The following is a 15,294-nucleotide window of genomic DNA, read 5'->3' as shown; positions in this document are numbered from 1 at the left end:
TTATCACAATCTTATTTCAAAAGATGGGGTTTTAAAGGTCCTCACAAAATAATCCAAGATTCATGATAAACAAGAGTTGGGAACACTTCCCACCTCTGGACTTCTGTGCTTCAGGCTGAAAGGAGAATTCAACATCACTATCCCATTCCTTAGAGTCTATGCCATAAGAAAGCTTTAGCATGTGAAAGGAAACAGCTGTTGGATGTTTATTAGCGGCAGCAGCAGCTGCTGCTAATGATGGAGGGTGGTGGGTAAACCATCTCAAAGAAGAAGAAAATGATACTCATCCTGGGATCATAGAATGTGGGATGGAAGTTTGGGTGGCAGTTCTGTGATACCACTCAGTGTAACTGGTTAAATGCTGCCCGTGAATGCTTACATTCAGCTCTTATTGGAGTAAGAATGCCATGTGGATGGGTGAGGCTAGAATTTGCCCCAGTATTGCCACCTTGATGTAGAAAATAAAGATGCTGCTGTGCACTAGCCAAGCCAGCGAGAAAAGGACAGTTACCTGTCCCGTAACTGGCGTTCTTCGAGATGTGTCGCTCCTGTCTATTCCACAGCAGTGCCTGCTGGTCAAAGTGCCCTCGCTGCGTACCGACAACGCGGCGGACGGTGCCAAGTCCGATCTGCGCACCGGGGTCGGAGCCGATGCCGACTCCATCAGGAGAGCTAAGTCCGAAGTCCCTCTTCTTTTTAGTCCTTGGTTTGAATGACCTACAGATTTTGCAACGGTCACTAATATGAGTCTCACCCAGGCAGTGAAGACACTTAGCATGGGGGTCGCTCCTGGGCATAGAGCGGCGACAGGAGTCACACGACTTGAAGCCTGGAGCGCGGGGCATGCCCCGGTTCCAAGCTGATGTTGAGAAACGATCCGATGAACGGTACTGCTAGAGAAGATAAGGCTGCAGCAAAGCTGGAGCACAAGTTCCAACTACCTTCACTGGCGGCAAGAAGGAACTGAGGCGGGGGGAGAGCGCAGCTCCCCTTATAGTGCACTATAGCGGCACCACTCTAGGGGTCGCAGCGGTGCTCCCCCACTACGGTACTGCTGAGGGAAAAAACTTCCAGCACTGGTGCACGTGGCGAGCACGCACACCTACTGTGGAATACACAGGAGCAATCACTTGAAGAAGAACCAAAGTGTAAGTTTTCAGAAATCAAGTAAATAAAGCTAGGTATCAAACGGCTCCGTTTCTGGAAATGAATGTGCTTCCTCCGTGCAACAAGTGAGCTTCTGGTCTCTCACACCCACCATCTGCTTTCCTTTCATATATATATATATATATATATATATATATATATATATACACACACACACACACACTAGCTACAGAGAGGGAAGAGTGTACACACAAGACAGCTGTCAGATAAGTTTATAAATCAAAGTGTTTCCAAATAAAATGGTTTCAATTAGCCTTTGTTAGGATGCATAGAATGCAGATTGCCTCCTACTGCTTTTAATAAGACACTCTCAAGGAAGCCAATTAACCAGAGCTGCTGGATTTAAATAATGTTTTTACCCCTCAGCTCAGATTGCAAAGGTTCCTGAGCTGGTGTGGAGATATTAAGGGGAGACATTGCTTCATAGGTTCTTTTAGTATAATTTACTAAGTAGTCTCACAGCCAGGAAGATTCTTCCCTTCATTCCATTGTGATTATCACTCATTTGTCTGCCCATCGTTTAACTGTCTCACTTCTATCTTTTACGCTAACTGCAGATGATCAGTCTTCTGAGAAAGGTAGGTACTCTGCCTATCCTGGTATGAACAAGCAATGCCTTTTCCCAAACAGACAGGAACTCCCAAAGCAAAGGGAAATGCTAAAGACAATTTGCTCCTACAGCCATTTTTTTTAATTAGAATTAACCTGAAGGTATCTACAAAAATACTGTTTCCAATTTACTCCAAATTTAGGATAAGTGCTTCTTGTTAGCTGCTGTGGGCCAAATCCTGTGTTAATTTACATGTTCTGCAGCCTGCTCAGGGCCATATGGTGAACAGGAATTATAAATCAATGCAGAACTTGCTATGTTTGGAGTTATACAAGAGTGTCCTTGACACCTTCTGGGATACCAGTATCAATCTTGTTTAATTTTCTTGGCGATTAATTTGGACTGCATTTTACTATGTTACTTTCATTCTAGTCAACTGGATTAAGTTCATATTATTTATAATAGCCATTGTATTACTTCCTTGTGTCTTCTTAACAGCAGGTGTTTTCTTAATTAACTGCTGTTCCTGCTGATAGTCTCGCACATTCAATGTGCTCCTTTAGAAAAGGATATCTCAGGTGTTGAAATTTAATTCCACTGACTTTGTTCATGGTACAAATTGCCTTCTGTCATCAGATGGCCAGTGACTTAGCTTTTGGGGGAGAGGGTCTAGGAGGGAGGAAGAGAAGGAAACAGCTAGTTACAGTGATGAGGCAAACAAAGGTCCTTTAACAGTGAATCTTACACTTAAAGTTACTATGAATATTTTCTGTTTCAGTAGACATACAATTCACTGTTATGCACCTGCATTGAAAGGAAAGACTCCATTGATGTTACTGGACTGACATGCAAATATCAGGGACAGAAAAAAAAAAAAAAAAAAAAAAAAAAGCCCTTACTTTGGACTGGCATCTTCTGCTATTTAAGGACTGGATCATATAAAACACTGTGTTTACTCACTTAAGTAAAGTTGGCATGTTGCCTTTAATGTGTGTAACGTTTTTTCAGGAGTGCCCTTAATGTATAAAAAGCTAAGCTGTTTTCTTTCAGTAAGTGAGGACGCATGACAACTTTTTTTAGTATGACTATATATATACACACACACACACACCCCCCTATTACATTCTGCAGATTCTAGTGATTACATTTTTACTGTGCATGCTGTTGGTTTGTATATTTTATTGTATACGAATGACCCAGAGATCTGATAAAAAGCCAGTGTTATTCTTATGATATGCTTTTTATCCATCTTTGTAACAGGAGATTAGCACAGAAACAACATTAACATTAAATCTGTTGACTCTCAGTTTGAGTTCAGAGTAATGCTTGGTCTATAGTTCTCACTATTGCACTGAATGGTGCTGGAGTCCAACAAGAAGAAGTGTCCTGGATTATTAGATCCACTTGCAGTCCTATGTACCAGGGAAGTTAGAGAATGAATACCAGCCCTTCCTCTGAGTTGCTTTGTTTTTATGGGCATATAGTATTTATATTGCTTAAAATGTTCACTAACAGCAACTCTGAGCAGGTGTGATGAAAAAAATTCTGAGAGATGTATTCTGGGACATTAAATGGCAGTTTAATATAAACCATTAGCCATAGGCTAAACTAGTTGTGTCATTAATACTTATTTATATTGATAATACAGGATGCAAAGCCTTCCCCCCCCAAACCAGATAACATAGGTATTGTAACATCTTGCTTCCCCTTCTCTCATTTTTATTAACAGAAGATTGTGACTGTGAGGGATATTTCAATGGACAATATATAGGTGAGGAACCTAATTCCCAGTACTCTTTCCTGTAAAATATAGTGTGTATAATAATGTGCTTCTCTTTAAATCAATAATTGCTTTTCATCTGAATTTTTCATGTGAGTTGTTAACTCAAAAAGTGCATGCAAGGATACAACAGGCCACTGGCAAAGCCCGAGCTTGGCACCAATCCAGAATAATTCATCCCAAGACAGCTCCTTTGTTGTGGAGACTCAAATACCTCTTTCCTTTGCACAGTTTTCCACCTGATAAGCAAATGCAGATAGTTGTCATGATCTTCCCATGGAATAGATGTATTTATGCTACAGGAGGGGGTTAGTTGTATCTCTTTATGGAGTTAAGAATTCTACTATTCCCAACCTTCCCCATCATTATAAACAAACTGGTGCATGTGGTGCGTAACAGCAAGCCAGTCTTCACCATACTAGTTCTTATTGAAAGACAAGCAGCTTGGACAGTTGGCTAGGAAGATACTTTGTTTAATGTGTGTTATATTTTGCTCTTTAGCTGGTTTGCGGAGGAGCTTTAGGTTAAGCCGAAAGGAGAAACACAACAATCAGAATCAAGCAAAGCAAGCAGACATATCCGAATTCCTAACATATGAAGAAGTCACTAAATATCAGCAGCAGCCGGGAGAAAAGCAGAGACTGGTAGTTTTGATTGGTATGTCACAAAACTGGTCCGACATTTTCCAATCATCAACTTTTTTTTTTTTTTTAAAAAGACATTTTAAAATGAAAAGCTGAAAAAATTCCCTTCCAGAAGCTATAAGGCAGCACTCTGGGTCTTGGCACGGTCCTGTAGTTTTACCCTGATTTCCTGCCCAAAAATTTTGACCAGGACCCAGGCATGTTTACCTGTTAGAATAATTTATAACAAACTGGATGTCAGAGAAAAGGAGGCTTAGTAAGATTTTCTGCAGTTCAGTAAGCCTAGCAACTTTGAGTCTAGGTATTTTTCCAGCGTGGCTTAGAGTCTGGGGGGTATCCAAAAAAACGAAATGCTATGAACATAGAGTTTCTGCTAGAGTGACTGGATAAATATCTGGTCTCCTGCCATTTAAGACTCAAGCTGCTGCTAGTGATGCTTTTTAAGGTAGAATGGGGATGGGGCATGAGTTCTTGCTGTTTTGTGTACACATTTCTTTAAGCCCTCTCCTACAGCATGCATCCCATTTGTGAGATGGAATAAATTCCTTCATTCTGTTCGCAATATTTCTTTCAGCATCCAAAACACGTCAGTTTTCATTTCCTTATTGCTTAGGTTCTTTGGGAGCCAGACTAAATGAGCTCAAACAGAAAGTTGTGTCGGAGAATCCACAGGAGTATGGTGTTGCGGTTCCTCGTAAGTAGCTGTTACAGGAATCTGTTTGTCCCCACCTTTGACTGTATACTGCATGCAGTAGTTTAGTGATTGATTGCACCACTGTCCAGTCTGTTCCTGTTCCACACTATTTACATGCATTTTCAGAAGTAGCTCAAGTTCTTCCCAGGGGCGGCTCTATGTATTTTGCCGCCCCAAGCAGGGCAGTCAGGCTGCCTTGGACGGCGCGTCTGCGGGAGGTCTGCTGGTAAAGTGGATTCGGCGGCATGCCTGTGGGAGGTCCACCGGTCCCGTGCCTTTGGCATACCCACCGCCGAATTGCCGCGGGACCAGCAGACCTCCCACAGGCATGCCGCCGAAGGCAGCCTGACTGCCACCCTCATGGGGACCGGTAGGCCACCCCCCACAACTTGCCACCGCAGGCATGCGCTTGGTGGGCTGGTGCCTGGAGCCACCCCTGGTTCTTCCCCCTTCTTTTGAGGGTCTGCATTTGTCTCTTGACTCAGCATATCACATCTCTCTGGTATGCACAGAATCTGGAATCTTGTCAGCTCCTTCGATTTTTTTTTAATGAACAGATTCATTTTTTGAAATGGATATTGAGAAAAGCAGACTGACTACAGGGGGAAAAAATTAGACTGTAAACATCTAAAATTAGAATTAAAATGAGACTTTGTGATTCAGTGAAGAAAAATGTAGGCTTCTTTGTTCCTATTTAAAGATGATGGTGCTGGATTATCTACAGAGTTTTAATTAATCAATTTAATTAGAGAGAAAAATATTGATCTTAAATAATAGCAATAAAGCAGGCAAACTCCTTAAAACGGAAGACTGATATTTTGAAGTCTTGATTAACATGTTAATTCTCTTCATACACACAGAACCACAGTGATATGCAAGATTGGAATTTAAAAACATATTCCAAACTGTGGTTGTGCTCTGCTGATTTATGGTCTATCAGTTATACAGAGATGATGGCTGATGGAATACAGATTGAAGTTAGCAGTTTGTTTAGAACTTTGCAATAATATCATGATGTATCTTATCTGAGTGCCCCAAAAACTGATTTAGAGTTATTCTGATCAATTTGTCTTCCAGACATTTTACACACATCTGATTTAGATTGCTGGCTTTGACATGTTTCTCTTCCAATAGCCCTTTGTTAAAGATGTGCATCACACACTCATAATTTGTATTAATTTTAAAAATCTGAATGTGATTTACTTGTAACATCAGAAAGTTGTGATTACACCTTCATGGTCAGCTTGTATATTTGCAAATGGTCAAAGTGTACTGTTAGAGTAGAGGGTTGACTAATATTTCTTTTAATTTCCTTAAAAGAAATGACTGACAACTTCAAAGCTAAGGAAAGAAGAGCTATACTTATATAGATGGTTTATATGGCATGAAAAAAAAAAAATCAGTGTTGCAGGAGGAGAGCAGGTAGATACTTTAGCATTAGTGAGAATGAACAATGCTGTAATGAGAAAGCAGAGAGAACAATTCCACAGGAGGAGGAAGAGGTAACAGACAATAACTGAGGTGAAATAAATTATCTCCATATAGTGACTTTTGCTTAACATATTGAATGTGAATCCATGATTGAACATTAATATGGTGTTGATCTTGGAGAGAGTTGAGAACACAAAGAAAACCAATAATTTTTAGGCTTAACAGTGAACATTCTGAGTCTTTACCTATCAAGTGCTCTAGATTTTCTTCTTAGTTCACCTCTGCTGTGCTTGTCCATGTGCAGTGTGTTTCTCAGCAGAGCAGGATTCATTCCCATAAATATTTGCCACCAAGTCTATCATTTCTATACTTTATCCTAATTTAAATTAATGAGTTTTACACTAGTGGACGGGCATTTGAGTGCACTAGACTTCAAAGCACAAATATACAGGTGTTGCCAACCGCATGCATTCAAAAGCCACAGGTTAGATCCCAAGGATCAGGAGATTTAAGCTAATCATGAGAATCAATAAACAAAACAGTGATACCCAGACTGTGGCTTTCGAGCTGCAAATGGCTGTTTAATGGAGTCTCCTGTGGCTCTTTGTAGCACATGATATTAAACACTGATTTAGTTATTAACCACTTAGGATGCTTTTACTATGTTATTAACCAGTTAATAACTTAGTGCAAGTTGATATATTATCACACAAATAAGTTAACTAAACATTTCCCATCATATACTGTTTAAATACGATTGTTTCATTTTTCTATAGTACCAATTAATTCACACTACCGTGGCTCTTCTGGGTAATGTTGACTGCTAATTTGGCTCCTGAACCACTGAGGAGTGAGTACTATTGATTTAAACCAGACAAATAAAAGCAAAAAACATCAATTACAGTGTTAATGTTGAGATTAATTGTACAACAGGCAAGAGCTCAAATTCTGATAGCAAACAGGTTTGTTTTCCTGTGCTTTACATTGGTATTTTATTGCAATATAAAAACTTGAAATAATGAAACAGAATATACTAAAGGTAACAGTTTTACAATGTCATATGTCACCTTGGAAAATAACTTACTGCCCTACTGTAACTGGATTAAGGAAAAAATAAAATTTGATTTCAACAGTTGTGCAAGAATAGAGAGCTACATGATGCAATTTTAAAGTTACTGGATTCAAAAGCAAGAACACTGAAAGAAGCTTGTGATAGCAAACTACTAATATTTTAAAATGTGAACAATATATAAAACATAGTGTATGTATAGAAATAGAATGCATGTCTCAAGGACTAATGATGAGCTTACCACCATACATGTCAGACCAGATTTAAAATATTCACTGCACCAAAAGACATTATGGCAATCAAAAAAGGTATAGGGAAGAAACTATTACTTAAAAAAATATAAAGGCAAGAATTCAAAGTCAGAGTTATATCACTAATTTAGTTAGCATGGGGGAGAAAAAAGAAATTACTCAAACAAACCTGTTGTGGTTTTTTGAAGTTCTGGGTGGAAAAAATGATGGGGGGGAAAAAAAAAAAAAGCTGATTTTATTTTCTAATGATTATCTCCAGTGAGTCACATCTGATTTCCTTTTACTCTTTTAGGACCTGCTTCTGCTCCCATAGAAAGCCATGGGAATTCTGTCATTAACTTAGACAGGAGCAGGATAAGGCCTTTATACTGTTTCCAGGTTGTTTTGTGATGAATTACATGTTCTAAAATTGTGATTGGGGTTTTGGGCATCTTTTGAGAGAGTAATTTTCTTAAAGGCCATAGTGATACAAGAGATTTGTAGCCTGTTTACTAGAAGTGATACCATTTTCCCTAGGAACTTTTATGGTTGTGCCATGTGCAAGGAAAAAAAAAAAAAAAAAAAGAGTGTAAAAACGTATGTATGCTATACTATCTTAAAGACAGAGGTTGAATTTGGCCTTCAACTCTGTTTTTCCAAAAACAGGGTTTTACAGATTTAAAGAGAGCTATGTTTCAGTGTCCCTCTAAAATTCCAATGGAAACATTAAAAAAAAAAAAAAAAAAAAAGAAGCCAAACAAACAACCTTTGCATATTTTACAACCCAAAACACAGCATCTTTGTGCCAAGGACACAACATAAATGCAAAATTGACAAACAAAAATGTCATAGTTTAAGGCTGGAAGGGACCAGTGGAGTAGTCTGACCCTGTGCACAACACTGAACCTCAAAGAGCTTCTCTCCATAATTCCTGCATCAAGCCCATGTCTTGTGATAGACCCAGACCATAACTGAAATGGAGTCTGTTTTCATTGCCCAGCAGAGATGAATTAAAAAGCTAAATAAAGTACTCACCAAGCTGTATGCAGAGGTGCACTGTTTGACTGCAGGTTACATGCTTTTCCTCCTTCCCTCCTCTTGTCTGACTCACTCGTTTCATCTGGTCTTAAATTGAGCTATAATTCCACCAACTGTTCCAGATAAGCAATTCCACTGATTTTACAATGGTGCAGGGTTCCACCAGGATCAGGGCCCCAGACTTCAAATCTTTTGAGTGAAGGGGCCTTGTCAGCCTATATATTTGTACAGTGTCCAGCACAGTGGGACCCTGACCTTGATTGGTAGCCTTTTGGGTGTTATAATATAAAAGATGAAGTAAATTAATTGAGTTATTTCAATGTTAATCTACTGTAAGGTTTTGTTTTTATACAGGTAAATGGATTTTTGTTTTCAGTTTTGTTTTTCACTTGATGGTGTGTGTCCATTTAGTTTTGGAGGCATGAAAACCTAAGACTAAACAAAGGCAAGTCAGCATCCAACCTCTGCTAACTGCTACCCCATGTTTGATGTTCATGGTACTGTTTCCACTCTTCCAGATACAACAAGGTCAAAGAAAAGTCATGAAAAAGAGGGAGTGGAATACAATTTTGTCTCTAAGCAATCATTTGAGATAGATGTACAGCATAACAAGTAGGTTTGTTTTAACATACAGAAATAGTGTGGCTACATTTTCAACATGTTGCTTGTCAAGATGTATAGTATATACATATCTAGTTTAGTGTAATAATGGGATGGGGCAATTTTTCCAGTAAACTTTTGTTTTCAGTTTGAGTAATGATTCACTCAAAGCCTGACTGAAAGGCAAGTCAGGAACAGTAAAGGGTTGGAAAGAGGCGCAGGAGGCAGAATCTAACCCTGCTACCTAATTAGGGCAGTCCCATTAACTACTTTTACTGCTATTTTCTGGTACATGTATGCTGGCAAGTTTTAATTTACTTATTCATTGTAATCATCTTAGACTCTGAATTTGGGAATGTAAGTGACCTATTGGATTATCCAGTCCATTTCCTGCTAGTGCAAGGTTTTGCTATAGAATTTAAATCCCTCCCCTCCCCCCAAAGCCTGAACATTTCTTTCCTGGCTAGCTTTGTACTGTTCTCTGAGGAAAACCATGAGGTTTCCCCCTTCTCTATTTTTAGAATTCAGCTGCAATTACCATGGCAGTTTTCCTTTAATTCTTTATTTGTCAGCCTCACTGATTATCACTGATGCCCTGGGGAAACTGTTGCTATTAAGCCCCCAGAAGGGTCACAAAAACATGCAGAGTCTTGTAGGTGCCCTAAAAGAGTGGAGTTTTTGTTGAAATTGTGATCGTAACAGATTGAGCTCTATGCATTGGTTTGGTTTCTGTTTGCTTTCCCCATCATAAACTAATAGTTTCAAGGTAGGTCAGATTTTGGTCCTAAACTGCTTGGATATGGTTTTCTGCAATATTTATAACATTTCCACCTTCTTTTGAGAACATCCAAATAAGGATACATAGTCCAAGATACATTTTTCTTTTAGGACGTTCCATTTGCTCAATATACTCCACAGGGCCCATGCTTATTCAGTGGTACTTTTGTATTGGTTACTGTGATTTTGTGCAAGAGAAAGGGGTTGACTTGTAATTAAGTCAGGGAAGCTGGGTTCTGTTAAGACTTTTGTGACCCTTGGCAAGTCACTGAACTTCCCTTTGCCTCAGCTTTCTCCATGGAGAGAGGGGATGTACATATTAATTCCTTCAAAATCCTAAAGCATATTGAGAGCCTCAAACAGAAGGAGACTTCTGATTGCATTGTCTCAGTTTTCTGAACCCCAGACACTAGTTTTGTAAAGGGAGACACCCATAGGTGCTGGAACTAGGGGTGCTACTGTTCCCCCTGGCTTGAAGTGATTTCCATCATATATGCGGTTTACAGGTTGGTTCAATGGCTCTCAGCCCCCACCCCCACTGTACGAATTGTTACAGCATCCCTGAAGACAACTTGTCAGGACTCCCTGGAATTAACAAATGTAATCTGTTTGGGGGAAAACAACGGTCAAAGTTCTTAAATTTCCTTTTCTTTGTGGCATATATTCATGGAGTATAAATACATTAACTTTTTAGATTTGTTGAACATGGAGAATACAAAGAGAATCTGTATGGAACAAGTCTCGAGGCAATCCAATCTGTTATGGCCAAAAATAAAGTTTGTTTGGTGGATGTGGTACCCGAAGTAAGTATAGCTGCTTTTATAAAGTCATCTGATTCCGGGGGGGCCTGGCAGCAGCGATCAGAAATAAAATAAGCATGCCGCTGTAGCCAGTGGTCTCAGTAAGTTAAAATGTTTGTAGCACAAAATCAAGGAAATAAATTTGTTGCAAATAACTAGTTTAGCCCCTTCCTGTGTTTGTGACCCAACCTAGATTTTTTCATCTCATTTTTAGGTAGTCACCAAACACCTTAGTTGAAGAAACTCAGCCTCTGAGCTGTTTTGCAAATTTTTCACTTTGACTTTTCATTATCAAGGATCTTATCCAACTCCTTTTGAAATCTGTTGACTTCAGATAGCAGGATCAAGTGCTATTTGCAGTATGTGATTGGCCAGAGTCAGATATTATTCCTGCTCCCTGATTGGATGACAAACTTTTAAAACAGAATAAAAACCTAACAATGAGAATAGCGATTAAAGGATGATAGAAAGTACCCTTGTTTGTAGGCAAATTATGGGTTTCTCTATAAAGAATTGGCATTCCCTAAACATTCATGTGAAGAAAAATGTTGGTGTATAGCCATTCAGAACGTGAAGGAATGTTCAGGGACATGGCTTTGCAATATTCAACCAGCTTTAAACAATCTGTTTCCCATGAGGAGAAGTAATAGAAGATGGAGTCTTTTCCTGTTGGGGTTACATATGGCCATGAGTAGGACAGAGAAAAAACAGCATAATCTGATTTGCTTTGAAACTGGTTTGATCTGTTATACTGCAAATCAAATTTAACACTAAAAAAGTCAAATATACTGTGTTCAAACAAACATGAACGTTGTAAAAAAAATTACTAGAGGGAGCAAATAAAAACATTCTCCCAAAGCTTTGTAGATGAAAATGTATCATTCTTTTTTTTTAAATCTTTACTAGAGAACTATTAATTCCCTCTGCACAGATTTCAGCTTTCTGCATTGCATTATTAATTTACAAGCCATACACAAGTATGGAAAACACAATATGGCTTTATGGTATCTTATGTTTTACACCCTGTTCAATCTCAACTTTTTAAACTAAAGCAAACCACTGTTTATGCTTAGTGTTCTCATACTGAGTGCCAGCCCAAGAATTGTGTCTGGTGGGAGGGAGGAGGTAAAGGTGGGGCATGTGTGTAGTCACCAAAAACCACCAACCAAAACCAACCCACATATTTGGGCTGCTTTCAGGTTAGCTAAGCAGAGGAAAAACCCAAAACATTTTCCTTCAGGTAAGAACAATTGTAAAGCCTTGCTTTGAACACTTGAATTATTCCAACCTGGCTTTGTTTTCAAACCTTAGACTTGGCTTGGCCTGTGTGAAGCTCTTGTTTCAAACAGTCCTACATTAATGTGCACTAGAAAACTTTTAATGTGCATGAACAGTGTCCACAGGGGCCAGTTAGTGGGCAACACACTGGCATAGATTAGAATTTACGCCCCAGCTAATGTGGACTAAGGCACCATGTAGACAGGCTCTAAATTTGAGGCTTTCCCTTTCCAATATACCTGCTAAGGACATAATCAGGTACCAGACTCCTCTTTTCTTAATTTAAAATAAATAAAAATTTGCACCCATTTGTCTTGGAGATCCTATGCACATTAATTAGATGCTACCTTGCACCTTATCCATATCTGAGAGGATATTGCTGTTGTTCCTGTTTTCAGAACTTGGAACTTGTAGGATTCCTCACCTAAAATTTTTGGAGACTAAGAATTGCCTAGTGGCAAAAGCACAAGAATAGGATTTGAAATATCTGGGTTATATTCCTGGCTGTGCACTAACTTCAAGTGTACCCTTAGGCAAATCATTAGTGCTCTTAATCATCTCTCTCATGTGGGTGGTGTAAGGAGGATTTTTATTACCCTTATTTCAAAGATGGAGAAACTGAGGCTTAGTCTATATTGGCGGGGAAGGGAGGGAAAAAACAAACAAACACACAATCTAAGTTATGCAACTTCAGCTACATTATTCACGTAGCTGAAGTCGACGTACTTAGACCTACTCACCGCGGTGTCTTCACTACGGTGAGTTGACTGCTGCCACTCCCCCATCGACTCTGCCTGTGCCTCTCGTGGCGCTGGAGTACGGGAGTCGATGGGAGAGCACTCGGGGGTTGATTTATCGCATCTAGTCTAGATGCAATAAATTGACCCCTGCTGGATCAATCACTGATCCAGTGGGTAGTGTAGACATACCCTGAGACACTACCTCATTAAGGTTTGTAAAGGGCTTTGGGATCTTCAGCTGGAAGGCCGTGTATTAGGACATTATTACAATAAAACTCTCATCTCACCAGTGCCATGGAAGCACCAATTTCCTGTTACATAGTATAGCTGCTGCAGCATCAGGTGCCAGCAGGTTAACCTCACATTTCTCCGATTTAATTAATCCACAAGGATTCTGATATCGGGGGTCTGAGATAGCAGATGGCTGAAACAGACATTTTTTGTCATTATATGTATCGAGTTCATGCACTCTCTAAAGACCACATAGCTCAACCTACAGAAAGGTATGCTCAAACACCAGCCTCCTCAATTTTACAACTTGTCCCTGTGTGATGGCTTATAAAAAACAATATATTAAAGTTAATAGAAAAACAAACTCAAATACGGAGGACAGCTGTAAGAGTGTATCCTGGGATGAATATACTGTGGAGGTCACAGAAAGGTGTAAATGAAGAATTATGCGGTGTCTTTTCCTCATATTTTGTCCTTTTTATGGAAAAAGGTTTCTGCTGGATTGTTCCTAATCAAAGTAAATATCTTTGCCTTCTCCTACGGTAGGATGAATAATGCTATTTACAGTCCCTGGTTAATTGCTCTACAGAAAGCAATGATGCTTGCCTGTCTTGTGAATCTAGCAGCTGGTCCGAGTGCTGGCTCAGCAGAACTGGACTGTTCACAGTGCTGAGCCTTGATGAACAAAAAGCAAAGTGTGCCCTAAAAGCCCCAGTGTATTACATAGTTATTGTTTAAGGAGCTTGCCCTTGCAGTATGAGAGATGCAAGCACGTCCTCCTTTCCTGTGTAAGCCCACGTGGAACTTTTCCCACCATAAACAGGCTCTGCATTCTCAGTCCTTCTGGCCACACAAAAAAAGTGAGATTCTAGCTGTACCTGTCACTGGGTACTGACTCCTCTCTTATGCTAGTGGCAGGCCCAGGCCATGTGTCTGGGATTAGGAAATAACTTTAAATACTCTTGTCAAAGCAAGTAGAGTTCAATTTCTTGGGTTTTGTCCCCTTGTTATGAATGGAAAGGAAGGATAATTTGGCCTAATAGGCAAGTTATACCCTTTTCTCTTGTATCACCTTCCCCTTTCTGTAGATTTAATGCACAGCAAGATGTGTGCAATGACACTGACATTATGTTAGTCTCCTTTTTTTGAAGAATTACCGATATAATGCTCAGACTTACAGTATTTTACACAGGGTTTAAATGAGGCATTTACAGTTGAAATTACTAAGAACAGTTGGAACAGATAATTGAAGTTTCATACATTAATTTATCGTGTAAAAGTTTTCCTTAACATACATAAAAAGCTCATGTATATTTTTACTCACAGGCAGTAAAGCACCTGAGAACACCAGAGTTTAAGCCATACGTTATATTTGTGAAGCCTCTTGTTCCAGAAAAGAAAAAAAATGCACCAACATCTCCAACTTCAGAAGAAATCTCAGCCCCACTTGTAAGTATTTTAACCTCAGTTCTTAGATACTGAAGAAACCATTTGGATTTTTTGTTTTTCCCCATAAGAGAAACCTGTCCCTCCAGCTGAGTGAGATAACATAACTGGCTCTAGTCTTATGATGGCAAATCAGGTTGAGAGTTTTAAGTAGCTACATTAATGTGGCAATTCCTGGGAACTTTTTGCCTTCCTCTGTTATGTCTCCTTGCTGATGGGTCAGTATGGACAGCAAAGCATCCGCCTACAGGACATGCCTGAGATGTTCTGCGAGATAATGATATCCAACAAAACTCTGATTTGAGATTCAGATTTTATAAGCTGCTACACAGTTTTCAGAGCCCCCATGCTAACGTGAATACAGCTACCATTACTTCAGCTGCCATACCTTCATCCCATATATTAATTGACTTAATTTTCCTGAAGCGTGTTGTGCTTTTTAATATTACAAGTGTATTCATGCTGCATTACTTTTCTTCAATCACACGTAAAACAATAAACACAGTTGCTGACCTAGTTGTTTCACTGAGTATTAGAGATATGAAATAAGCTACCAAGGGAGGCAGTTGTAGGAGAAAGCTGAATGTTTCTTGAATTCATTTAGGATTAGTTTCTGCAGTATGAAGAAAGGGCAGGCAGATAATCCAAGAAGAGTAGGCAAATTATTCAAGGTGATCTCATGTTTCTTGCACTTTTTTTCTAGAGAAGGTTTGGGATAGTATGGGAGGCATAAAACATTCAAGTTGTCTTTGCAAATTGTATCTGGGCAAGGCGGAAATCTGAAGGAGAGTCACTAGCAATCCTGACTGTTTTGGTCCA

The 15,294-nt window shown here is 39.4% G+C and overlaps 1 protein-coding gene across 3 annotated transcripts in view; it reads left to right on the top strand.

The window, feature by feature from the left end:
• MPP3 (MAGUK p55 scaffold protein 3) overlaps positions 1-15,294 on the top strand; it is a 78,383-nt gene that overhangs the window by 30,255 nt on the left and 32,834 nt on the right. For all 3 annotated transcript variants that reach the window (XM_054014067.1, XM_054014065.1, XM_054014066.1), the window contains 7 exons: positions 1,725-1,745; positions 3,447-3,488; positions 3,999-4,154; positions 4,755-4,835; positions 9,122-9,215; positions 10,675-10,783; positions 14,356-14,478. In XM_054014067.1, coding sequence (XP_053870042.1) covers positions 1,725-1,745; positions 3,447-3,488; positions 3,999-4,154; positions 4,755-4,835; positions 9,122-9,215; positions 10,675-10,783; positions 14,356-14,478 — 626 coding nt within the window. The remainder of the gene's footprint in view (positions 1-1,724; positions 1,746-3,446; positions 3,489-3,998; positions 4,155-4,754; positions 4,836-9,121; positions 9,216-10,674; positions 10,784-14,355; positions 14,479-15,294) is intronic.

The sequence above is a fragment of the Malaclemys terrapin genome, chromosome 25 (assembly GCF_027887155.1).
Source record: "Malaclemys terrapin pileata isolate rMalTer1 chromosome 25, rMalTer1.hap1, whole genome shotgun sequence".
Classification (NCBI taxonomy): Eukaryota; Metazoa; Chordata; order Testudines; family Emydidae; genus Malaclemys; species Malaclemys terrapin.
This window is presented reverse-complemented; position numbering and strand designations above follow the sequence as displayed.